The 26,607-nt window shown below is 40.1% G+C and overlaps 1 protein-coding gene across 1 annotated transcript in view; it reads right to left on the reverse strand.

The window, feature by feature from the left end:
• The window catches only part of gli3 (GLI family zinc finger 3), a 146,340-nt gene that overhangs the window by 22,800 nt on the left and 96,933 nt on the right, over positions 1-26,607 (reverse strand). The window contains exons 5-10 of the mRNA XM_020930739.2: positions 26,294-26,493; positions 18,535-18,696; positions 10,418-10,619; positions 5,228-5,447; positions 1,878-1,991; positions 806-946 (exon numbers count right to left, since the gene is read on the reverse strand). Coding sequence (XP_020786398.2) covers positions 806-946; positions 1,878-1,991; positions 5,228-5,447; positions 10,418-10,619; positions 18,535-18,696; positions 26,294-26,493 — 1,039 coding nt within the window. The remainder of the gene's footprint in view (positions 1-805; positions 947-1,877; positions 1,992-5,227; positions 5,448-10,417; positions 10,620-18,534; positions 18,697-26,293; positions 26,494-26,607) is intronic.

A 26,607-nucleotide genomic window follows, 5' to 3' on the forward strand; every position in this document is an offset into this window, starting at 1 on the left:
ACAGAGAGTACGCAACTATTAGCCACAGCGTATTTAGCCACAGTAGAGGTGACACGGCCATAATGTCATTAATATTTAGCTTTAGCCTGCACCCCGGGGCTCTGTGTGATGAGGGCCATCCATCTTTGTGCTGGTGTGAGACTTGTGATAACAGACAGGAGGAGGGCCAGTCCGCTGTACAACATTAGCTGCACATGCTAGCTCTGGGAGGCAGGCTTAAACCACAGTTAGCCGCCGCGTGCTACTCTCCAGCTTTTGAGCCCATTACTGCTGCGTGTGGATCCAATCAGGAATCCAGCCGCTGTATCAGTCACTGCCAGTGGCTCTGGAGTACAGGCCCCAGACACACAGGGCCAGATAGGGACATGGTCTGGTCTGGTAGAGGTTATTTGTAGGGATAGGGGGTATATAGACCAACATCAGTAATACAGCAGGGTTTGCACAGATATTGGAATTGGTCAAATATTTTAGCTCATGTTTTTTTTTTTTTTTTAACAAAACCATTAATCTCATTTTTAGATAATCTTGCTTTAGGTTTATTGTGTTGATGTCATCAATTTGTTTCATTCTTATCATTTATTGTATATATGTTCTTCAGCGGTATATCGCACTTCAACATTTTTATTGTGTAAAGCAAATTTAATCTTTATGATAACTTAACATCAATTTGTGGTTCTGTCTTAGACTTTAAAGTATCAATTATCGAACACAGCAGCAAGACAAATATTGGATATTGGTATTGGCAAAAAAAAGACCAAAAAATCAACATCAGACGATTCCTAGTTATCTGTTTGTATGGACTCACTTGGACTAGCTGGTCTTGTGTGTCGAACTCGCGGCAGCAGTTCTCCCAGTGACAGTTGGTCTCGTAGACCACCTCAGGCTCCTGTTTACTCTCGTCCTTGTCCCCTTCTTCCTTCACCAGCGTCATGCCATCTGGATGGTCCTACACGAAGCAGATGCAAAAGACCACTTTATACAGATGCAAAAGTGTACTGCTTTACATGTAGAGTAAGTTAAAAACTGTAGGAGAAATTTTTACTTTTTTTGTTTTTAATTTTGAATTTCAAACACTCCATAAATGGGGGAAAAGGTATAGTAATTTTCAGAGTACACTGTTCAACTTAAGATATAGAGAAAGATATCTAAATCCCCAGTATGTAACTTTTTTGCCTAAAAAGAGATTAAAATAAAAGTGTTTTGATTATGGCTATGGTCATTGCATTTGAAAAACACAGAAACACTTGTTCCTACTCTGAGTGGGCTTGCATTTCCAAGAAACCTCGTCTTGATTGTTTCTATGAAAATGTTGTTCCTTTGGCTATAAGATTCCACAGTATGGCATAAAACTATCTCAAAGGAGAACGTTTTTATAGAGTATGATTTTAACTTTCTATGCAGGTGACTTTCCATATAAATTCCATATGACCACTTTAAACCCTATGAGTCCAGGTCTATCTACCTTTGTCATTGCAAGACAGGACCATAATATTATGCTTATTCATTAATATATATATATATATATATGTTTAAATTTTAATTTCAAACATACATTCATGTCAAATTTTGGAAGTTGAACAGAGGCCATGTGCCACACATTCTTGACCACTGCACGATCACCACATGTTCTGTTTTAGCCTGTTCATACAAACACATTCCCGTACCACAGCTCATTCATTTTTCCTGCCACTTACATGTTTCTGATTAAAAAACAATTTCCTCCAAGTGTTTGAAAAATCAATGTGCTGGCTGTTTCACTCGGGAGGTAGCCTGGGATAAGGAAACCACTGCGCTCACTCATATGGTGTGTGTTTGTGTGTGTACAACTCGAGTAGACAGCCTTTCTGCTCTGTGTTGACGGGAGCAGACGGCCTCACCTGGACACTGAGCGTGCCCGGGCTGGGCAGCTGCTCTTCGGGCTTGAGTTTGGAGCGCTTGTGGTGCATGGGGTCTCCGGTGCTGCTCACGGCCGATTCACTGGTTGGTTTAGTCTGCAGGAAGAAAATAAATAATACAGCCATGTTAAAGTGTGTAGGGCATTGCGTCATAATATTGTCCAGAATGCAACTCGGTCATATATACAGTGTGTTGCTAACTCCATGGGCTTCAATATGTAATATATGATTGTTATTGTTACTGTTGACACATTCATACACTGGTGTACATAGACAGTGATGCAAAAAATGTGTATTTATTGGTAGTTATGAATGAAATGTTACTATTCTGCTTGTTTCTGTGGAAATGTTGTCTTGTCTCTTTTTGAGTCTCCTCAGCGGACATAAGACCCTGCTCACAATTTTTTTTTTATTTGAGCATTTGAGAAATTGAACAAATGCACGATAGATAAGTTTGATGAAGATTTTGTACTGTTGCCATAGCAATTCACAACTTAAACAAAGCAGAAAGTTACAGTGTGCCTTTGAATATTCCATATGCATTACCTATACTTTTAGAGTTTTGATTCACAAGAGAATTATCCAATCAGAAAGCAGTCTGACTGGATAATTCCTGTCTTGTTTTGGGAATGCACCAATCCGATACTGGTATCAGATTTCAGATAAAAATTGAATGGATCAGATATAAGCTTCCAAAGATCAAATGAGCCAATATCCTGACTGGGCATATAAATGATGTAAAAAGACGATTTACTGGTTGTAGTTGGCCCAGAAAGTCTCATAATTTCATAATGAACTTTTATTTCAACAAAGTTCTTTAGTAGTTATTTGAAAATTTTAACAATACAGCTGATATCAGCAACTGGCAGATGCTTAAAGCTTTGGTGTTGAAATCGGTATTGTAACTTGAAGAAGCTGGATGGATCCATTCCTTATTATTATTATTATTATTATTCAGGTCAAATTTACAATAAGACCTACTGTTGAAGAACCATTACTTTTCTTGATCCACTACGATTTGAAGTGAACTGTTTAATCACAGCAGTCTGCCTACTCCTTCCCTTCACATGTATTTATAAGTTAATCTCTGAACCTGATTAAAAATGCATGTATTTTTAAAAAGCCAGTGGATCATTTTCTTAATCAGCCAGGGAAAACAACAATGGTTAAATGTAATGATTTTGTATGCTTGTATGTGCGAAGCAGGCACTAGGCCGCTAATGAAAAACTATTCAATCCAGCGTGTTGCATTAGTGGGGCCAATCACTGAAATTAAAACGCACTTATGAACCGATTCAATGAGCCATTCAGAGGCAGAGTGACCCGGCTGTGGCCTGGACTCAATCTGGCCTCAGGGGCGGAAATGACTTAACAATATGGGTTTGTTCTCAACTTTAAAAGAATAGACAGAGGGTTTTTAGGAAAGAATTTTAAAAGATAGTTTTGATATATTTTTGCTACTTTTACCTACTTACCACATAATATACCAGTTTAGTTTGACAATACTCACCACCAACCAAGCACCACTCCATAAATATTTGGCTTAGATCACCATGTTACTTTTTATTGTTTTGAAAATATTCAGTTTTGTTTTTCATGCATTGAGTCTTCACTGGCATCTGTGCACCCACTTATGAAACTAACGTCAGATTTGTGAAGTTGTAGTGTATTGTTTTGTATCTTGCTTTCAAATATTTATGGGAAATGGCCATGAGTGACGGAGGCTTGTGGGCAGAGCATTGGATAAAATTGTACTGCTAACTGTAAGAAGGGTTCGAAAATGAGCCTAGAAGAGATCAACTGACGTCTAAAACCTTTTCAGGCATGTTTCTGATGAGTGAATGACATGGTAGACAGCTCCAAAAAGTTAATTTCGCATAATAAACCAAAGAAGTACAAGATCCTGAGTAACACAAAAAATAGTTTGAAAACCACTGCAAGAAACTTTGTAGTGTAGTTTGGGCAATTGTGTTCATTTATTTTGCATTCTGCTGTATGGAGCAAAAGTTCCATGTTGCATTTGAAACTTTGATATTTTCTATATAGATTTTGCCTATGTTTGCACTCATATTTTATCATACGCACTTCAGCTGTGGCCCAAAGCAATATCCCTTTTATCCAGGAGAGGGAAGAGGCAATTTCCGAGTGCACAATTTAAATCAGGAGTTCCAGCTGGGAGGACTGGTAATAAACACGGAATATTTACTTCAAATGTGGGCCCGCACATACAGTTAGGGTTGCGGAGGGGACGCGCCAGCCCCTTTGGATCCATCTATCCATGTCAATATTGGCTCACTATATCCTTGTTCTCTCTCTTGTGATTAATGGAGGCAGCGCTGGGATTCTATGCTAACAAGCCCCTAGTTGTTTGCGGCAGGCATGTCGTTGGCAGCCTAAAAAACAGGAAGACAACAGGAGTAGGAGGGATGTCCCAGGAGAGGGGCGCTCCGAGGGGGGGGTCCTGCCTGTATATACCAGTACATCACGGCTGTGTGGGGCTGGCACACGACAACCACATCTATTACAGAGTGGTAATTTTGACAAGAAATTTCAAAACATTTTTCTCTGACTTTAGTTTACTACATTTATTTTTAGTTTTAGTCAAGATTTAGTCAAATACTTATTTTTAGTTGTAGAGATCTAGTTTAGGGATGCCACCATATCAAATTTGAGTGTTACAATTACTGTGAGTAAAAATACAAAGATTTAACAATTATTCATGATTACTGATACTATGATCAAAAACAGTGAAATGCTTATTTTCTTTCATTACATTTATCTAAAATGTTACTGTTTGAATCTCGCTTGCAGCAGTACAACTCTCAGCCCACAAGCGTACATCCCCCATGCTCCCAAAGGGCAATTTTCCATAAGTATACAAATGCATGATACAAAATCATATACTACAACTTCACAAACCTTACACAATGTGAAGCAGTTTCAAGAGCAAAATGCACACACTTTTTGAGGTGAGCAAAGGGAGAAGGGTTAGGTCCAAAATAAAAGCAAAGCTTATTAAACATTGGTAAATACAGCATTTTCAAAACAACAAAGGTAACATGTGATCTAAATATGTTATGTGTTAGCCTTTAACATCCGACAGAAGTGTAATACACGCTCTATAATTTAAAAAACCTTATTTAAAACATGCTTTTTAAAAAACAGATAGAGAACCTTGATGTTATTGCGATATATTGAGCACAGATTATTGTGTCACCCGATATTGTGATTTATTTCGTTTTAGTCAGCAAAAATATGACAAAAATTATGACTAACACAGTCAGAGAAATTAACATTGCTATTTTAAATTGTGGTGGATTCCCGGGACTCACCTGCGAGGAGTCATTGGAGAGGGCGGCGCGTTCACTGGCGCTCAGGCCCGGGGGTGGGATGCCTGGTACAGGGCGCTGCGTGGCAAAAGAGGGGGTGGGGTGAATGAGAGGAGGACTGTGTCCGAAAGCAGAGCCCACGATGCCCGGCTGTCTGCTCATGAGCTGCTGGTGGACGTGCAGGGCCACAGGGGTGGGAGGGTAGGCGAAGCTCAGGGCGGGACTGGAACAACAGGAGAGGAAAGGTATGTTTAGAAATGACACATACAGTACATTCATTGGAATGTACATAGTGTTACAGTTTTGTTTTCCTGAAGATGTAAGCCGGGCCTTAACACCTAAACTCCACCCACAGGCGCAGACCATAACTGGAGGACTAAAGAAAAGAGTGAGGGAGGAGGAGGAGGGGCGGGGTCTGAACATATGAGGAACAGTGTGATTGGTCTAACAGGTATCCACATTTCAAACTCTGTCCCTGCAGCCAAGTGTTTATGATCAGAAACATATGACTCTAATCAGGGCAGTCTTTTGTGTTGTCACCAACTACTTGAAAATCACAGTGTCCAGTAGAGGCAGCACAGTTTTTGACTCTTTTTTAACAAGAAAGCTGTATTAGTTTGGACTAGAATTGCGAAAAAGGACTAGGAACAGTAGATAATGCTATTATACACCATAGCTGCTTAGCTGTACCCATGACTGAAACGATATTGTGCATTCATTTCTTTTTAAATTAACTTATGACTATGCTTTATTTATTTCAATACACTCTAATGACAATAAGAATTTCAGTAAGAAGCCATAACAATACATAGCTTTGCAATAAATGTTATCAAATTAATCTGAGTCGAGTACAAGTGGTGACAGTGCCTTCAAGTTTTCCGTCAAACAGAGGGTAGACCATTTTAGTTTTTCTTCTTTACATGTTATAAGCATTTATTTTTAATGAATGAAATTAAGTGTCTCTGCTATATAAACATTGAATTATTTTAAAGTTAATTTAATTTTAAAGTTATTATAATTATCTATTTTTTTATGTGTTTGTATTATGGTTTGAATGTCTTCCTTTCTCTGTAAATTACTTTGTGTATGAATTGCAGTCTACAAATAAACTTGCTTTGTCTTAATACAGTAGATTTTTTCAGTTTACTTCTATGAAAAATGTATTAATTCAACATTTTATTCAAAAATATCACTTTTTACCCATATGGGATTGTGATCAAACTTCTGCATTGACCCAAAAACCTCCAGTGACCTACTCTAGCCTTCACCCTCCCATACATCCTCTTGTCTGCATGCGCCGCCTCTCCTGTTTAGCTAGCATTTTTTCAGCTCATGAATTCCACTCCATATTATTTACATACTGCCAGCGCATGTACATTTACCGCCACTGTAAATCATATTACCCAAATACTGTACAACTTCACCGTTCCGTAAATCTGTGCGAGCGCGACGAGGCAAAAAACTGGGGAAAGAGACGGTGGATAAATGGATTGTTCTGGATGGCTCTTATCCCTGAGGACGATCTGACAGGAGCTGGTGTGGTAATACTGGAACGTCGCGGCTGCCGGCTAAAGCCCTGCCGATGAATGTTGGGCTTGTTAACACACTGTGAATTATCATGTGGTCGTGTGTAAGCTGTGTCATTCTTCTACTGGGCAAATGATACAGGTGATAAATTATCCGCGCTGGAACATGCAGCTTTGTAAATAAGGCTTTTCCGCGGGTTTTATTTGCGCTAAGTGTTGATTTTTTGGGACAGTGAGGATGTTTGCAGTAGTTGGTCCGGTGTGGTGTTAGGGGATGGTTGCGGCAATAAGTAGAGGATGGCTACTGAAAGAGAGAGTGTGATTTGAATGAGTGCGCTTTTGAAATTAGGAACTGTTAAAACTAAAACAGTGAATGCATTTTGTGAATGAACTTGGACTGAGTAGGTCTTGAAATCTTACATTACTTCTGATAAATATAAAATATTGTGTAAAATAGTACAAATTCAGTTCAACTACTCCTTAATTAGCCGTATTAAAGCATGAAGAAAGACTTCATTTGTAATGAACTATTAGCTAAATAAGAATGATTCAATCTTAGAAACTACCTAATTAACAGTGTTGGGGAGTAACGGATTACATTTATCAGCATTACGTAATCAGAGTAAAAATTATGAGTGACTGTATTCAGTTACAGTTACTGCTTCAATGAATGGTAATTGGATTACAGTTACTTTGTTGAAATAAATGGATTACAGGGTGGTATTTTCCTGTTTTCACATTTTGGGCTAAACCAAGACTAAAACCAGGACAAAATCAGGACTAAAACCAGGACTAAACCAGGTCTAAACTAGGACTAAACTAGGAGTAAAACCAGGACTAAACCAGGGCTAAACCAGGTCTAAACAATATGATACCTAACAGTAGGGTGGACATAATTTAAGACAGCAATGATCTTATATAAAAATAATTTCTCTATCAATAATATGTTTAATACGGTTAAGGAAAGACTGGGCTTTTTATTGTCTTTTAACAGACAAAACATTTTATGTTAAGATCCTAGTCTTTGCTTCTCTACAGCAAACCTATTCCTAGAGACTTGAGCTCAACAGCCAATTTGAACAGAACAAACAAGAATTTACAGGATGTGGTTGGTAAAGTCATGTAGTTTTAAAAAGCATGACAATATCAAGTAATCCAAAGTATTCAGATTACGTTACTCACTTTAAGTAAATTAACGGATTATGTTACAAACTACATTTTGGGATATGTAATCTGTAATCTGTAGGGGAATACGTTTAGTAACCTTTCCAACGCTGCTAATTAAGGAGTTAATTAAGTACCCTTAAGAGTTGGGGTTAGGGTTTTAATTAAATCAAGACAGGTATATACCTTAAAGTTTACAAAATGTATATTTTTATAATGTCGAAATTAATTCTAATTTCATATCCACAATGCCCTCAATACCAGAACACAATTAGTTTAACAATACATCTCAGCAGCTTAAGAATGAATGCAGTACTTGGGATGTAGTAACTCAGAATTTATGAAGAATAAACAATGTGATGCACATCCCTATCAGTATGCATATTGCCAAAAGGACTGTCTGATATATTGCTCCTCTGAGTACAGCCCCATTGCGTACATATACAGTATTTGTTTTGTCAAGTTTCCCAGTATTTTTTTTTTTAATATTAGGTTTCATTGTTAAAAACAATGAGGCCTATTCATTTATTCAGTTAAAATCATCTCTGGAACCAATCTGATACTAATCTGACTGTTTTTATACCATATTCCTGACCTACACACACATATATTGTAACTTGAGAGGGCGTTCCCACAGTCAAAACAACTGCACACTCACAGTTAAGGTTTGAACCGATGATCCTTGGGTTGGTGAGTGAACACTTAACCCACTGTGCCACCGTTTACCATTTACCACCTTAATTAAGGCGCTAAATGCAAAACGGCATGGCAAACACATTTCTGTTTGTCAAAGGTAGGCCATCAGACTTGTGGTCCCGGGCGCCCCTCTGCTGTGCCGGGGTCCGACTAACCGCTGGTGAACCACAAGATAAACACTAGTCTGGAGCCCACAGCCTTTCATTCATCCACCACGCCGACGCTTCCACCGCTGCGGCCCATACGTCTGCTGATCTTATTATGAGGCCAGTGGAAATCAATGGAGCGAGACACATTTGGGGGCCCGTCTGCTTGTCATATCACTCATCAGTCTGTTGGTTGTGGCTATTTGGGCCTGACAGCGGGGACAGTGGCAAGCGCGGAGACGTGATTGATCGGGCTCTTCTTACAGATCGCTGATCAATGAGTGTGGGTGGGGCCATGGATCTCTGCCTCTCTGCGCTGGGTCGGCACGGTGCTGTTGCCGCGGTGATGTATCGGATGTTTCTGTGGAGGCGCGGGGGATGAGTGACACGAGCCGCCGGGGAGGAACGGACTGCGGGCTGCATGGGAGAGGCTCACCCACACAGAGACTACAGCATCAGTAGTGAACTTTCTGAGGCAACACTGAAGCACATCTTACACTGCAATGTGTACCTGGGAAGTGGTCATTATTGGGTCTACAAGATTGTTTTTTCATATGCAAAATTAGAACATTGAAAATAGTCTTTATAAACCCAAAAGCTGAGAGTGAGATATTTTAAGGTGTACCAAAGAATGTAGCGTCACATAGTTTGCAAAAACTTGAGAACCTCACTACATTTGGAGTCCAGCTCTATTGTAAAAGTTTTCTATTGTCAAAAGTTTGATACAGCCTACAGTATTTTTCATTCTGACCGGGCCTTTTGTTTTAAGATGGTACTCTTTCTCACCTTCCTCTATAAATCACATCACAGACCAGCACAATGTAAATGTCATGCATTTCCCTGACCACGCGCACAGCACATGAAAATTATTACTACATCTTTTTTTTTTTCTTCTTGCTTTATGTACCAGGCTTTGATTATTTACCAGTGTTATTTGGGTCAACAGCAGCCAGAGGATCGATTACCACTCAAACCAAGTTCAACTGTTGTGTCCGAACACAAGACCCATCTTCCCTAGTATGTGGTGTGTACATGAGAGATTGGTGGGTTGATGGTGCAGATTGTCAGCCTCTCTTCTGTCAGTCTACCCCAGGGCAGCTTTGGCTAGAGAAGTGGCTTGAATGAATACAGACTTTAGTGTAGCACTTTAAAAGTCTTTCACAAGTCTGTGAAGTGCATTACAAGTGTAAGGCACTATTATTTATTAAAGTAATGAAAAAGTGGGGGTTAAAAATATATCTGTCATTTACATTAGAGATATATAGAAAATCAATTACATCATATTGCCGTGGGGAAAATATCACTTTGACTGATTATTGGAACCTAAGCTTGTGAGTCTAACTCTAATCAATATGAGCATCCAATTGACAGGCGTAAATGAGTGATTTAATAACATCAACTGGCACTACTAAGTGCAAGGGTAGACCAGTAGCCACAATAATCGAGGCTGGAGTTCCATAGCTAACACATAGATTAAAATGTTTTGTGTTATATTGTTAATCATTTTAAGCTATGGTTACTTACTAGAGTGTGATTTAACTGATCTAACTTTTGCTTTACTGGGTATAAACATGTTATATGGGCAAGCAAAAAATGATAATACAGTTCCATATACTGTGCTATGAATGCAAAACAAACTACTTTGTACTTTGGAACTGTACCTGATGGCGCCTGCAGAGAGGTGTCCGTAGGAGCCGCTGGTGGACGAGCTGGAGCGTGAGTGGTTGAGCATGGTGACCAGGGAGTTGGGTGAGTTGCGGATCATGGTCTGGAGGTCAAAGCTGTGCTCAGACAGGGGTGAGATGGGCAGGGGCCGCTTCCTGCTGGGCCGTGATGGGAGCCGAGGACTGGGGAACCGTGAGCCTGAGGACGAGAGGGAGAAGAGAGGGTGGAGAGGAGAAGTTAGAATGACAAAGTGGTCTTAAAATGCAGGCCTGATTTGCTCTGGAAAAGTGCATGAAATATGGCTTTTGGATAAGGCAGATGTCGAGTATGCTCATCAAAAAGGGGTGAATGTTAGCTCTATTGTGACTGGAGCTATCAGATATTTATGTTAAAATTTCAAACTCAGTTTTGATTCTAAGGAAAAAACTCGATACTGAGTGAATAACAATGTCAGCTTAAAATGCAGGCCTGATTTGCTCTGGAAAAGTGCATGAGGAAAAGGAAAGAAAAGGCTTGATAAAGCATCAGATTTGCACTTTCTTTAAGTGCAGAGTCTTGTTCCATTTAGATAGTTTTATTTGTCAAATGAAATTTACTTGAATGAGGATAAATATTTGTAATTCAAGTGATTTTTATGTAGTTAAATTTGTCTAATTGCAGAGTGGTCTTGAGCTAGTTCTGATATAGATCGCACAGTTCTATTCTATTCTATTACTTGAGTTTCACCACTAGTTTTAGTATTTTTGAGAACCATAACTGTGGCTTATATATAAATATATATTTTTAACAAATATGAACAAAGTATATGTATGGAACAAGTACAAAAACATCTTTAACTTCAAACTAGTTCAAAAGATAAAGTTTGAGATTGTTGTTGATATGGAAAACTCTTGGATAAATGAGGGATACTTAGACTTCCTCCATCATTTTCCTTTTGGCAATATGGAGTGAAACATTTTGGAAGACCAAATTTGAAGGAAAGTTATCGTCAGTATGATGTTAACAGATACATCCTTTTTGGTGAAGGAAATTTCAGGTTGGAAATCTGCCTCATCCAGAAATTGGCAAAAGTATTGGATCAGAGTGTCTTTTTACTTTTCTCAAAATGTATTGTAATGGAATATGTCTTTATCTGTGAGAGTGCTCTGCTCCTGCTTTGTAGTTGAATGATGGTACATGGACTTTCCATTTCTTATGTGAAGTTGAAACCATCTCGTAGGCAGCCTCAACAACTGTAACTTAAAGTGCATATGACAGGTTTGACTACTAACTTCAAAAACATGTAGTTAACTTAATTATATTTACGATTTTGCAAAAACTCCTCTTGCCTAGTTTTCTGTAGTTTGACCAAGTTTATACTTCCTGCTTAGACATGGGCAGCAGATGAACAATTTAAATAAATGTTTAAATGGTGAGAAAAATGTGTTCCTTGTGCGCTCAAACTGTAGAGGAAATCCAATTTAGAAGTCTGCGCTACTTCCTGCAATTTTGTAAAACTTTTATTCACAAACTGCCACTTGCCTGATTAAATTAAGTTAAATATTGACCACAGGGACTATCTGAAGAATAAACTGAAGTAGCCCGAGAGTTGAGTAGAAGAGGGAAGATGTTGGAGTTCTAACGCAGGAGAAGTTTATTTACCGTCAATACAGACACTGTGATAGTGTTGTCCATTCAAGTCAAGTGAAGTCCAGTCTGGCTATGCTGCTGTTGTAGGAAGTATTATATCTCTGATGACACAGACCAAGAGAACAAGGACTGAGCAGTGAGTGTCCTCTGTACAGCACAGGAGGACAATATCACTATCACTATCCATCTTAATGTTGTAAGAATTAGAAATATGTACTTTATGATGAGGTTAAAAGCTTCTAAAAGTAAATTTAGCTTGTCGTCCCTCCTTTAACCCGCCATAACCCTCCCAGATGACACTTTTGTCACTCTGCAGACAAAGCGCTCGTCTGAATGCGTGCTCGCCTGTCACTTGATGCTCTGTTTGCGTTCCATCCCACAGCAAACATGTCTTTTATGTTGGAGAAATGCTTCGACTCTGTATGGTAATATTTCATCCAGTCCAATTCGACTTCTCATTCAAATGCAATCAGTGTTGACTGGAAATACTGAAGGGGTTTGTTGAAAAGGTACAAGGCGTAAACGGCGTACAAAGAGCCACGGGTGGAGATTAAAACGTGACTTTTGTTGTCTTTTCACATGGAGATGTCACAAACAAGACAGCGAAGAACAGAGCGAAAGAACGGAGCGAAAAGAGGGAAGTACTAAAAGGGGATGTCGCGCTTTATGCCTGAACTGACATCGTGACTCAAGACTCGAAAATAATAAAACATTTGGAGTTATTTCATGAAAGGGTAACAAAACCAGCTTACACGGGCCTGGTAACACTCCCTCCCTCTTTCCTCCTCCCCTCCTCCGTATTTTCGTCCCCCACAATCCATCCATCTCAATGCTCCATCTCGCGCTTGACACATCCAACGATTACAGAGCGCTGCATTCACATGGTAATCAGCGCTCGTGGATGAGTGTGTGAGCGAGGGAGGGAGGGAGAGGAGAAAAAGAGGAGCGTTCTGGTAAGAGCAGGCCGCAGTGTTAGCTATGGCTGGGATAGAAGGTAGCGCAGTGGTTTCATTGTCAGCGTTTGGAGAATCTGCTGTTTAAATCCCACAGGACAACTGTCACATACAACATTATAAACACATAATTTTTAATGATGGATCAAATGTCTTACCTACAATTTCACTGAAGCCATTTGAGAAAAATGCGTTTTGTTGATGAACGTTTTAATTGGAATGAGAAATAAATCTAATTGTTTAAGTAACTAATAAGCAAAAATTAAAGTTGAGGTCACAAATAAAAGCTAAACCAAAATTCAGTATTACTGCAGAACTGTATTTCAGCAATGCTGTGTTTATGAAAGTATTTTCAAATGCAATTTGTAGTAATAAAACAATAATAATTCTACAAAATACTATGTGAACAATGAAACAGAATCTTACCAAATGGCTGAATGAGTATAAAACAAATATTGTGATTACATTTGCAAAATATATTGTGAAGATAAGGCTACAATTATTTGAGTTTTACTGGGATTATTTGAGTATTACATGAGAGAACACTAAAATATAAACTGTTGACCCCAAACAAGAATCTCATGCTTTCAGAACATGTTTGTTGAGGTCTAAAATACAGCCCTGGGAGAAAATATTTTGTCCTTTTTAGTGAATTTTATTACGTAAACACAACTAGTTTCACATGTTACTAACTCCCACCATCCAAATGTGATTTTTCATTATTCAGTCCACCCAAATTTACCCAGTCTAGGGTTGTCAAAATTATTGAAAATCCAATACAAATCGATATTAAGGCTAGTATCGAAACTAGATACTAATTTGTGCAGGTATCGATACTAAAAAAGTCACATTCACAGGACAGAAAGGAACCTTTCCTGAATAGCTTTAAAATGATCTTGAGCTGCATTAGAACAAGTATAAGAGCACATAGATTAGAATACGCCCATGGACCACTATGGAACCTACCTGAACCACTTAGGTATTACACAAATGATAAGACCACATGGTAATACAAAAGAAAGTACTACAACTTAATGTTGAAAATTACAGTCTATTGTCTAAAGAAAGATTATTGAGCATTGAGCCTGTTCCTTAGCATCGAAATCGATGTAGAGATTTCAGTATCGTGACATCACTACACCTCTCTCTTTCACACGTACTGGATCACCTGATTGTGAGGGACAACTTCCACTTTGGTGAATTAGGAGAGGAGGCTGAGCGGAGGACCGTCCCAGCCTCGCCTGTCCTCGCGGGAGTGGTGTTTATTAATGCACGGCCCAAATGATAAATCGGCCAACCAGGGAGAGCGGGGCAGAGGCTTGGAGGCAGCGGGCTCACGTCCCTCTAATTTCCTCTTGATTTATGGATGGGACGGATGCTTACACGCCGCGTCATTAATTCTCGTGGCCAGGGAGGGTTGAGGCGCGGCCCGACTGAAAAGGAGCGCTAAAACTGGGGCTGTAGCGTCGCCGGCTCACCTGAGGGCCACCGGAGAGGGACGCAATCACAGGGGAGGCGAGTGTGTGTAAGGCTGTCACGCAATACTGTTTAATGCTACAGGACGCGACAATGGAGGGCACTTTTGTAGGCTACACGTGTTTAGCATGTGGAAGTTGATCAAATGTTTGGAATTTTCTATGAAAATAAAGACCATGAAGAAGAGTTTATCTAATGTTATAAAAATGGAGACTGAATGATGCAGTATGACTATTTCTGTTGCAAAAGCTTTGAAATTCAGTTATTTTGACCTGTTTTTTGGACTTTTACGACCAAATGATAAATCCTTTTTTGTCACAATATTGTCAAGAACAGTGGTATTTAATTAATTACGTGGTCTTCATAATAGGGATTTAAGAAATCTGGAACTAATTTATAAAAAGAGTAATGCGGTTTATAGCTTTTACTGTTAAAGTGTCCATAAAACTTGCAGCCTCACTAATTCTAGTGGCATGACCAACGTTTAAATCAGCAAATTCTTGAAACTGAAGGCATCACATTTATTTGCTCTATTAATCATAAGTCAGTTCTATCCAGGCCTGTACAAAATACTGCAATAGAAACTGCTATTTGAGTTGGCAACATTATAAAAACTGTTATTGGTTTGTTCCTTAATAAAAAAGGGGTAACGTTACCTTGGATGAAAGCAGCGTCTGCTTGACTAAACATGTTCTCATCAAATGCAATCAGCAAATTCTTGAACCTGAATGCATCTCATTTATGTTCCCTATTAATCTCAACTTCTATACAGGCCTCTATACAATACAAGTTCTATACAGGCCATTCAAATTTGAGTTTGCTCAATTATCAAATCGCAAAAGTGATAAATATTTACATAACGGAATCAAAAAAATCTCATTGTACCTAGTTACTTCAACAAACACGTTCTGAAAATCATCAACTGTAATTCTAATCACAATGCAATTTATCTTTTTTTTCATAAGACCCTAGTTCTAGCAAAAGGCCTGCATGGTTTGATCTTCATTGTACAAGACTTGGACTGAAGCTTACCAATCACCTCCACGTAGCAGAGAAGTAGCAGCAGAGTGAAAATGGACTAATAAAGTGCTTTCATAGTGTTGAGATCTATGCTGCCGTGGCTGTAATTAGGCAGCAAGACGGCACACAATAGCCTCTTTAAGCACAAATAGGCAGGATAGGCCCATTGTTTCATTAGCAAAGCGCTCGACGAAGCTAATTACCGCGATATGAAACAGACTCGAATAGCCGCTCGAGCTAAGATTACCACTGACTCTTGATAGACCTGCTCTACACAGCTTTCAAGTGCTAATTTTCCAAGCGCGGAAAAACACAAAGTCGTAACATGATGACTTATTACCAACAATGATCACAGATTTTTTTTTTTTTGTGAAGACAGCATCGCAACTTCACTTAAATTTTGTCCCTAATTGTTTTCTTTCAGTCCATTTATCTTAAAAAAAAAGTGACGGAACGCTCCAATGATGAATGGTGGTACAATCCTATCCCCACTTAATAGCAATTAATTTTCTGATAGCCGCTCAAGTTTGGCTAGTTTTAATTAGTTTGTTCGTCGGGAAAAAGCCGGAACGTTACCTCGGATGAAAGCGGCGTCTGCCTGACTAAGTACATTCTCATCAAACGCAACGGGGTTAGGCTGTTCGACCTCTCCGAGATTCACTGGGCCTTTAATTTCCTATTTACACTTTAAAATAACTCATTAGCATAAGTCCGGTGCTTACACTCCGACGCCCAACGCATTAAGACAATAGCTCGTTTAAATCATGTCAGAACGGAGCCGCTTTGGTTAAAGATGAACTCGCTCTAAATATAGCCAAAGATAGGTGTTGTAAAAGCGTTTCAGAGGTGGTATTCCCTCCGGGCCCACCCATGCTATAATGTACCGCTGTTCATTTATAATAGGGGGAAAACACAATAGACAATGCAGCGGTGGAGGTCCATTTACAAGAGAAAGTGCAAGGTTTTTCACTTGTGTGGGGCTTTTGAAACTTCACGGGGATAACCAACTTTCAGCCAATGCAAACGTTTAGGGCCTAGTCAGCAACTCCCTCCAAGTCAACCACGTTTTTTTAGTCAAGTAATTATTTTATTTTGAGTTTAAGGATTTATCCAGACCACATCATCATGGAGAAAGTTTAAAACGAGGTAGACTAGAGTTCTGGGGATGATTTTACAGTTTAATCTGCTTTTTCACTTACGACAATGCTGTTCACGAGTACTTCTCAGAATACATAGTTGCATGAGATCCTAATAATTTTGAGAGATGTTGTTCAAGAAGCAGTTAAAACTAAGACCATTATATCTGAAATTTAAAACTTTTCTGTAGAATTTAATGTTAAGGCCTAAAATTTGGCGCTATCAAATTTTATGCTTTTTATGGCTCTTGAGAACCCGCGGCTAGACAGTGCACAGGGCATATCTTTAGCAGACAAAGATTTTTTTTGTTAACTACAGCCCCAGTGCGCTTAAAGAGAAAGTGACTATTTTTTATATATTTATTACAACATAAAAGTAGGCCCACAGAAGAAAAAATAACAGACTGCAAAAAGTAGAAGCCAAATAATAAAATGAAGTATAAAATAGGAATGTAACAATATCCAAATCTCTCGGTACAATATTTTCACAATATACACCTCACGGTTCAATATTTATTGTGGAGACAAACAAACAAAATCGTGAATGTTACTTTTTCCTTTTAAAATGCAAGACATTCTATCTGTCATAATCCAAAAATTAAGATTGAAAAGTGCTTGTAACAATTAATTATGTAATTGGCACTGAAAAGGAGCAAAGGATCATGGTCTATGAAGTTCCCTTTGTTTTTGTACCTATATTGCTGCTCTATAACTTGTAATTCGATATATTGTGATAGTCCTGATACTATTTTAAGACTTTTAACAATACAATATCACAATATTTCGGTTATTATTACATGCCTAAAAGAAAAAAAAAACTAAATCTATGTACATATAACACATTATTTGTTAATTTTAATCACAATTAGACACCCCTATATTGCACACAGTAGGGATGTAACAATAACTGCAATAATATCGTGGACCATCACAATAAAGAAGAAATAACAGTTCAAAGCTCTTCTAAGTCTTAGTTCTTTGGATTAAGTCTTGTCAAGGCATTTTAAGAGGAAAAAGTAGAATATTAACAGTTTTAACTGTTTAGCCTTCACAAAATATTGCAATAAATATCATACCATGAGATGAATATTGTGAAAATATTGTACAGAGAGATTTGGATACTGTTACATCCCTAATCGTGAGTCTCCCCACCATATTGTGAGCTTTCCCACAATATCGCAATAAATATTGTACCGTGAGCTTCATACATGACGATATCTTATAGTGAGACTGGGATACCTTTAAAATTTTCAGCTCAATTTCATTTAGAACTAGAAAAGCACTCAGAGAGCGCAGACCTCCGCCAAGGACTACCCCATTTTTTATATAAATTGCGATAAAATCAGTCTTCTGGATCAGATCCGGATCAGCCTTTGGAATATGAAAGAGGATCCCATTGTCCATCCCTGAGTCAAATTTCATGGGGTTTGGTCAATAATTAACCGAGATATTGAGAAACTAAATTTTTGGCCCCATTTACCACAATGTTAACTAAAATTTCAAAGTGATCCAGAATCCAGGATTTCTTCCGGATCACCCCCAAAATGAAATCAGTTATTCCTTTTCACATTTCCAACAAATCCTGAAAATTTCATCAAAATCGGTCCATAATTTTTTGAGTTATGTTGCTAACAGACAAACAAACAAACAGACAAACAAACAGACAAACGCCGGCGAAAACATAACCTCCTTGGCGGAGGTAATTAACTATTGACCACCAGTTTGATGACATGTGTAATCTGATATAAGCACACGGTATTTATGTACACAAACCCCAGTAGAGAGACCATGGACTCCAACCAGTGGTGAGAGGTAGTTAAAATTAAACTAACTACAACTGTAGCTACTGAAGTTATAGGCAACACCTTACATATTTACAGTATAAGTGTGTGTACTCACTGTCCATGGCCTGCAGGTACTCCATGTGTAGGGCGCTGGCTCCTGCGGCCCCGGCTGTGGAGGCCACGGAGGGCAGGAGGTCGGCCGCGTACGGGCTCCTGTGTCCAGCCAGCAAGGCCATCTGGTGGTAGTACTCCGCCGTGGTGAGGCCTGTGTGAGGGGCTGAGGAGGAGAGGGAGGAGGGAAGAGGGGGCATTTCATTTCATTTCTGTGTTTATTTGAATTAGAACAGTGCATACTAATACATGTGTCAGCAAGCAGCTTCAACATAAAAATGCAGTTAGTACAATAGAGACTTTTTATCTATTGTCCTAAGGCAGGTAAAAACATTAAACATTCAATTAGACAACACCATAAATATTAAGTCAAAAAGACAACAGACACATGAGAAAGAGAGAAGGACAGATGATCACAGAGACAAGGGAGAGAAGAGGAAGGAGGGGTGAAAGCGGAGAGAAAAGAGAGAAGGAGAGATGGGGAGATGGGGAGAAGAGGAGAAAGTGAAACAGAGGATAAGAGATGGGAGAAAAGGAAGAGAGGAAAGAGAAAAGAGAGCAACAAGGAGAAAGGGGAGAGAAGGGGAGAGCAAACAGTAGAGAAAGAGGAAAGGGGGTGATAAAGGAAGTGAGGAGGAAAGAGAGCATGGAGGAGAGAGGACAGAGAAGTAAGAGAGGAAACAAACAGAGGAAAAAATAGGAGACAGAGGGGGAGAAAATATAGGAAGTAAAAGAAGGACAGAGAGGAGGAGAGAAGAGAGGAGGTAAGAGAAGGAGAGAGAGGAGGAGAGGAGAGAGGAGGTAAGAGAAGGAGAGAGAGGAGGAGAGAGAGAGGAGGTAAGAGAAGGAGAGAGAGGAGGAGAGGAGAGAGGAGGTAAGAGAAGGAGAGAGAGGAGGAGAGGAGGTAAGAGAAGGAGAGAGAGGGGCAATAGGAAGAAAGAGAAGAGACGGGGAGAGCAAGAGGAGATGAAAAGAAAGAAGAGAGAGAGAAAAGGAAATGGGAGAGAGGAAGAAAGAGGAGAGAGAAGGCCCAAGAGAAAACAAGACAAGGAGAAGAAGAGGATGTAGTAGAAGAGAGTGGTGAAACGATAGAGAGGGAGAAAAGAAAGCAAAGGAGGAGAGGTGTAGAGAGAGAAAACAGGAGTAGAGAAAGAGAGAGAGGGGTCAGTGGTCCGGCAGTGACAGATGAGCGGATACACCGGGCTGTAGTTAAACTGATTAGAAGACTTGCTAAACATGACAGGCACCTGCGCTGTGTTACGGCGCACATTCATTTACATGAGATGATCATCAGCCCGGCGCCACGGTAACGAGCGTATTAGCACCAGCAGCCACTTAAGCACAGCAGCTGCACCCGGAGCCCCACCTGAAGCGCGAACGCCGAGGGACCAGCCCGTGCCGCGCTACCTAGCTGTGACTGATGTGTTCATTTACAGAGCGAGGAGATAAACAACATTCTTACACACTCGTAATGCCCCAATGTGGAGGGTAATTCAACTTTACTATTTTAATCACAGTGTGGTTAGGGCATGTTGTAGTAAAAAAGATGCTGGTGATTTGGTGGATTTTTGCACCAGATGCCCTTCCTGATGCAACTCGTGTGTACTGTAACAGGAAAAGTTAAAGAACCATTAAACAGCCTCCCAAAGCTTTACTCCACCCCTAATCAAAATCTGAAAAAATCCTCCAGAGTGGGCGGTGCTCGGTGGGTTGTGGGGAGCAGGTGTGGGGCGGTCTCTGGAGCAATGATTGACACCCGACCGACACAACAATCCAACACGGCGTGGACCGGTGCGCTCCGGACTTTAAAACAGAGTGGACATCTGTGCTCGGATCATGCCGTTTCCCTTTTCTCCAGACACGGCGGGACATCGCGGTGACCAGCGGTGACAGGTAGGGGTGGGGCTGAGAAGTGCCCCACACGTACTGCGCGTAGACTCAAGTGGTTGTGCTGGTCATGTAAAAGCCTGCATCTGATTCACTGGTGGCCATTAGTCCAACCCAGAAAATTCAAATATACTGGCCATAGTTGATCGTAAAGATCGTTACAGATTTTTAACAGATATGCACTAAAATGCCAGAATAAGACCAGGGATAGGTATACATTTCTATTGTAGACCTATTTACACAGCTAATTAGTAGAAAAAAGTGATTTTGGTGTTTAGTGGCCCTTTAAAGATGCAAGTACAGGTTAAAGTTGTACAGATCCAGATCTAGACTGCATTGTTGGCAAGACACTTTACCCAACTTGATTTGATTTGAGTGTGAGTGTGTTGTCCATCCTCATTGTGTAAGTCTTGCCCAGGGAAGCTGTGACTATAGTTGTAGTAGAAGTTAGGAGTGAATGAATAGTGCACTGTAAAGCACTTTGGGTGTCTTAAAAAGGACTATATAAATCCAATGTATTAGGCAGGGCTTAATGCTCAATCCAGATTTTTTTGTGAAATCCAATTTTTTTGCGGGGTCATTCACATTTCCAGTTAAATGCGACTTGTATGTGATGCCCAGTGTGAACTTTAAATGCCCCAAAAGTGTCCTGCATGTGCATTGGAGAACACATCACATGCAGCGAGTGTGCTCAGTGTTTACCGAAGTAGCCTAAACATGGATGCAGCACTGAGCACCTGGAGAATTTAAAGTTGCTGTCGTACCAGAGCCAGAAGATGTACAGCTTATTTGTTTTAAGGAGGAGATTGAGAAGGAGAAGTGCGAGGTTTTTGGCCATGGCGTTTTGTGGGGCAGTGGCAGCAACGTCCGTAGAAACGTGTGGGTGTGGAGTTGCAGTCAGGTAGGATGAATGCGCCTTGGCCGTTCAGACTGAAGTCGCATGTCAAAAAGATTGGATATGTATCGGTTTTAGGAGCACATATCCAAGTGGCCTGGGTCGCATTTGAAAAAATCGCATCTGTTTTCTTAAGACTGTCATTAAAAGATCAGATACAGGTCGAATAGAAGTGAAAAAAATCAAATTTGGGTCACTTCAGGCTGCAGTCTGAATGTGGCCTTAGTATTAATTTTACAGCGGTCCTGTGGGATAGACTGACAGAAGCAAGGCTGTCAATCTGCCCCATCTACCTCACCACCAGTTCTTCAGTCACAGTCAAGTGTCTCGCCAAAGGACATAATTAAGTCACTTGGATTGAAACCGTGACCTTTGGGTTGGTGAGCTAATGCTTTTACCGCTATGCCCATGCTTCCTGTCTGTATTTAATCATGAGTGTCAGCTTCCTGTTTAGTAGAGGCAACAATGAAAGGACTTTTAACCATCCAAAAGTGGTTTGAATTATAAATCGATATGGCAACCATGCGAATCAATGTAATATTTTGGTTTGGGTATGGAACCATGCATCTCCCATTTTGCAAGATAACAATCGCTTTGCAAACACAACAAATTAGAACTAAACGTTGTACTCTGAGAAATTTTCCCAAAATTACTGACAACCTAGTTACAATTTCTATGTCTGATTTGTAGTCATTCTCCTTTGCGTTCTCCATTTCCATCTTGGCATCGCCGATCATCCCTCCACCCGAATCTTTCTTTCTTCTGCTCCGAACCTAGCGTGAGTGCGTGTGGTAAGACGTTGTGGGCTGATCCACGCGTTTTGCCAGCGACGCTGCATAACAGTGGCTGCAATTCCGAGATACTGTATCGAAACCTGCTCCTCCAATGTGCTCCTTTAAACTCTATTGAAAACCAAACAAAGGGTCTAAATCTACCCCACAGATCTGCGCGCATCTGATACATCTTTCTCCCTTCTCCCCGTTCCAAGTAGTTTAAGTAAGTCCTTGAACCGCTGCCTAAAAATACATATCTGGCGGCTGGTGGGCTCCCTTATGCAAATACGCTAAGAAAGGCAAGCTAACAGTGTGGTTTGGGATGCAAATATGGAATCTGTTCAGACCCTTCGGAACGCTGTGTGTAAGGGAAAATATAGAGAGAGATTCCGATTTAAACCTAGCCTGTATTCCTGTTTTGTGCATTCACGATTGCTTAGATGTATGTATAGAGGACTAAATTAATTCGATGTGGGTATTATGCTGGGAGTGGAAGGGGGAAGTAGCTTAATTGTGTTCCGCCTTAGCTCGGCATTCATTCACACTGTGGTTCATACAGAGGAGGGAGATTTGGAGAATTTCTAAATCAAACCGCTGGCGTCGAGATAGCATCCTTGGGGCAAATATGGGGGTAAAAACGCGGGGTGGTTTTTTGGCGTTGTTGCCCCGGGATACAATGGAAACAGGGGCGCCCCATAACTTGGTGGTAGGGAAAAAAACGGGGTGTCACTTAATCCCACCCACTCTAAATCTCCATTAGATTCTGTTAATTAATTCGTCATTATTCAAATGCACTTTTAGCAGGAGGAAAAATGGCGGCTGCGTATTGGAGGCGCGCTCTTAAGCAGGGTGATAGACTAACAGCACAAAAGCTGATGGGTTAATTCATCACTGGCTTGATTAAAGGAGTAATTAGGTGGCTCATTCACAATGCAAAGCTGCGGAGACTCAAAGGGGGTTTATGTGGTAGGTTATATTGTCGTAATGGGAATGGAAGGAAAAGGGTTTATTAGATTGGACGTACTGTATTTAAACCCAATTTGAAAACTGTAAAAATGCTGTGCAATATTTAAGGTGATATTAAAAACATAACTATTAGTATTTTTTATTAATAATGAGTAATAGCTTAATTAACTTATTAAGGGATATTTTAACTCTGAAGTATGGGTAACAGTGTCCGCCCTCCAACCAAGAAATAGGTATACCACTTTATAATAACTACACTGTAATTCAGTGGCTCACAATCTTTTAACTTTTCACCAAGTAGCAAAAAATAAATAAAAACTGGGCTTTCCACATACCAACAGATCTAAATCAAGTACATAACAGAACGAAGGAGAAATTCAATTTGTCAACTGGACAAATGTTTATTTAGTTCGAAAATGTTTCGCAGCTCATCCAAGCAGCTTTTTCAATTCTGGTCAGATGCTGGTGGACACTGCCTATATATATATATCTGCCTGAAGGGAGGAGCTAACTACACTGACACTACTCTGAAGCTATCACCTTACTTGTTTAGAGTTTCTGTTAGTTCTGTTAGTTTATTGTCCTCCAGCATTCTGACCAGAACTGAAGAAGCTGCTTGGATGAGCTGTGAAAGGTTTTCAATCTAAATAAACCCTTGTCCAGTTGACAAATTTACTTTCTCCTTTGCTATGAATTCTAACTAAACAACGACTGTTAATATAAATTATGTCGCAGTTTAATATTTTCACCAAGAGGTAGCCAGTTCAAACTTGACCCCAGCACATACAATTCTGTGTCAGAAACCCCAATTCAATAAAGATTTATATGTTGAAATCACTGACAGCAACTTCCACAAACATACATAGCAATAACACTGTAAGTAAAGAAAAATTTGGCTAACTGACCAAATTAAAGTAAATGATCAAATAATTGTAATGAAATATATTTTGTCAGAGATGTAGTATTTGTTTACATTTTGAAATAAGTAGTACACAGTAAATGACGGCTGATGGTTCTTGTTGTGTAGGGTGTGTAAGAGCTGGTGAGTGTAAGACAGAGTGGCCTGTGCTATCTGCTCTTTTCAGAAGCCCACTGTGGCATAAGAGTTTAAAGTGCTGCTACTCAAGTGTCTGTGAGTCAGAAGTGTGAGTGAGAGAGAGGGCTCATCAGGAGCTGTAGAGCTGAGGACCAGAGGGGGAACTTCTACACACTACTAGTCATTAGAAAAAAAGCAGAGTTGCCTTTAAACTGTTGCTATTTTATGAATTACTGTTTTTGCAGTTTAGCAAGTTTAGCAACTATGACTGTTCAAAGGAACTAAGATGCTTTAGATTTATAGACATTTTTTTTTTTTTTGCTTTTGCTTTATATTGCATTATTCATTCACTCAATATTAGACAATATTAGCAGTATTAAAGACTGACTTAAACAAGGTCTATCGGTGCTATTAGCTCTTCCGATCACTACCGGTCATTTGCCATGTTTACATGAGAGCTTTAATTCTGAATAAAAATAATTTAATTCTTAATAAAAACTCTGCTTTAAAAAGACCATGTAAACACGTAATTCCTAATAAAAATGATTGAATTAAACTTAATTCCGAAGTAAGGTGGGTGGATTATTCTGATTTTAAACCTGAATTAATTTATTCCTCAATCATGTAAACCCTTATTCTTCTTAAAAATAATTCCGGTTGTTCAGTGCATTCTTGTTGGGTCGCCCTTCTGATGCTAGTCCTTACTTCAGACTTTCATCCACGTCTCTTTGGATTTGTGAGTGGGATACGGGAGTGGGTCGAGGTAGAGCAGCCGTTGACTCAGTTTGTCTTCTTCCTCCCTTCGCCAACACTCTTTACTTCTCCTCAGCTGACAGACATAAAGCGTGATGATAGAACTCTTGAGCTGCTGCTTAATCATCATGGGAATGACTATGGAAAAAGTTTGTATCACGTTTGTGTCCGTGGTGTAAGGACAAACCGAGATGACAAAAAAGCCAGTAGCAGCTAAAGTGTGTGTTTTCCTCTGGTCGACGTAAATACGTTCGTGCGCACCTTGTCCAGTCAGAAACCTTTCCGACCGCCAGACGTTGAGCAGAATTAAATAAAGGCAATTTAACGTGTTTTCCAAGTAAACCTCAATTCGGAATTATTATTTCCATGTAAACACGGAGAATATTTTAATTCCAAACTACTTAATTCAGAAAAATTTAATTCGGAATTTAAAAAAAAGAACTTGGCCACTCACTCTCTCACACACACACACACACACACACACACAAAGAAACACATACACGACATTCAAACTAGGTGAAGTGTATTGCTAAAGGACACAACAACAGTAAGTTCTGTACCCCACTGTGGCACCTGGTGTGCTCAGCAGTTTCCCTCCAAATACTAACCAGGACCAACAGTGCTTAGCTTCAAAGATCTGCTGAGCGTGGGCATTGACAAGTTAGTATGGCTGCAAACTACGTATAGTATAAAAAGTGATTTCATTATTCCATAATGCAAACATAATTGTGGTCATTCGAAAGACCTTCATGGCATAAGATTAATGTGGGCAAGTTTGTGGGACCAATCCTTTATGAATAAAAAAAAAATAAATAAATAAAAAAGAGGGTTAAAGGTCAATATTTTTCTTGAAAATGTGAATTTATGGGCACATATGGTTTTCCTCACTAACCAGATCTAATGATTTTGAAAAGGACTTTTAAACAACTGGTAGGATCAATCCTCTAAAGAACCCTGTATTTTTGACAACAGCATGGCACCTTTGCTCATCTTAAAATATTGACTTTCTACTTTCCCCAGTAATTGCCTGTAACTCCTGGGACCACCTCCTCTCCCCCTCCTCTTAGGCCCCTAACCCTGAACTTGAATGGGCCGCTCTCTGTGCGCCCGGGCCCCTGTACGTGACCCCGCCGCTCACTCAAGCATCCTCCTGAGGTCTCGGACACGACTCACAGATCAGAAGGATTAGCCCCTCCTCACCTCTCCTCCCTCCTTCCCCCTCCTCACCTCTCCTGCACCGCTCTCCTGACCCGCACCGGCCTTTTAATAGAGATGGATCATTCACCTCCGCTCTGACCTCCACTGATCCCGAATTAAACCGAAATCAAGCAATCGAAGCGCCCTGATCAATTCCAGCCATTATTTTTAAGGGCCCGGGGAAGCTTGGACGCTATTAAGAGTTGTGTTGAGGTGATGTACAGATGTGTCTCGTGAGGGCGCTTGTTTTATTCACCATCTGCCGGACTGAGGCCCCGGGACAGCACGGAGACGGAGGGGCTGCTGTGGAGCGAGCGGATGTAGTCCATGTAGGGGTTGATGTAGGGGTGCGGAGGGTGAAAGGGTGACTCCGCCCCCACCGAAGGGTTCCGCTGGGGAGAGATCCGGATGAGGGAGATATCAGAGAAAGCTGGACTTCCCGCCAGCACCGGAGGCCTGCGCACACACAAGAGGGAGAGCAGAGAAGAGACGTGAATGCAATGTTTTGGACACAACAGAAGATATTTTTACAACTTCTGGCGTCACCATGAAAGATCGCTGATACAATAT

Source organism: Boleophthalmus pectinirostris, unplaced genomic scaffold (assembly GCF_026225935.1).
Source record: "Boleophthalmus pectinirostris isolate CB_2022bp ecotype Guang Dong unplaced genomic scaffold, ASM2622593v1 HiC_scaffold_15, whole genome shotgun sequence".
Taxonomy (NCBI): Eukaryota; Metazoa; Chordata; class Actinopteri; order Gobiiformes; family Gobiidae; genus Boleophthalmus; species Boleophthalmus pectinirostris.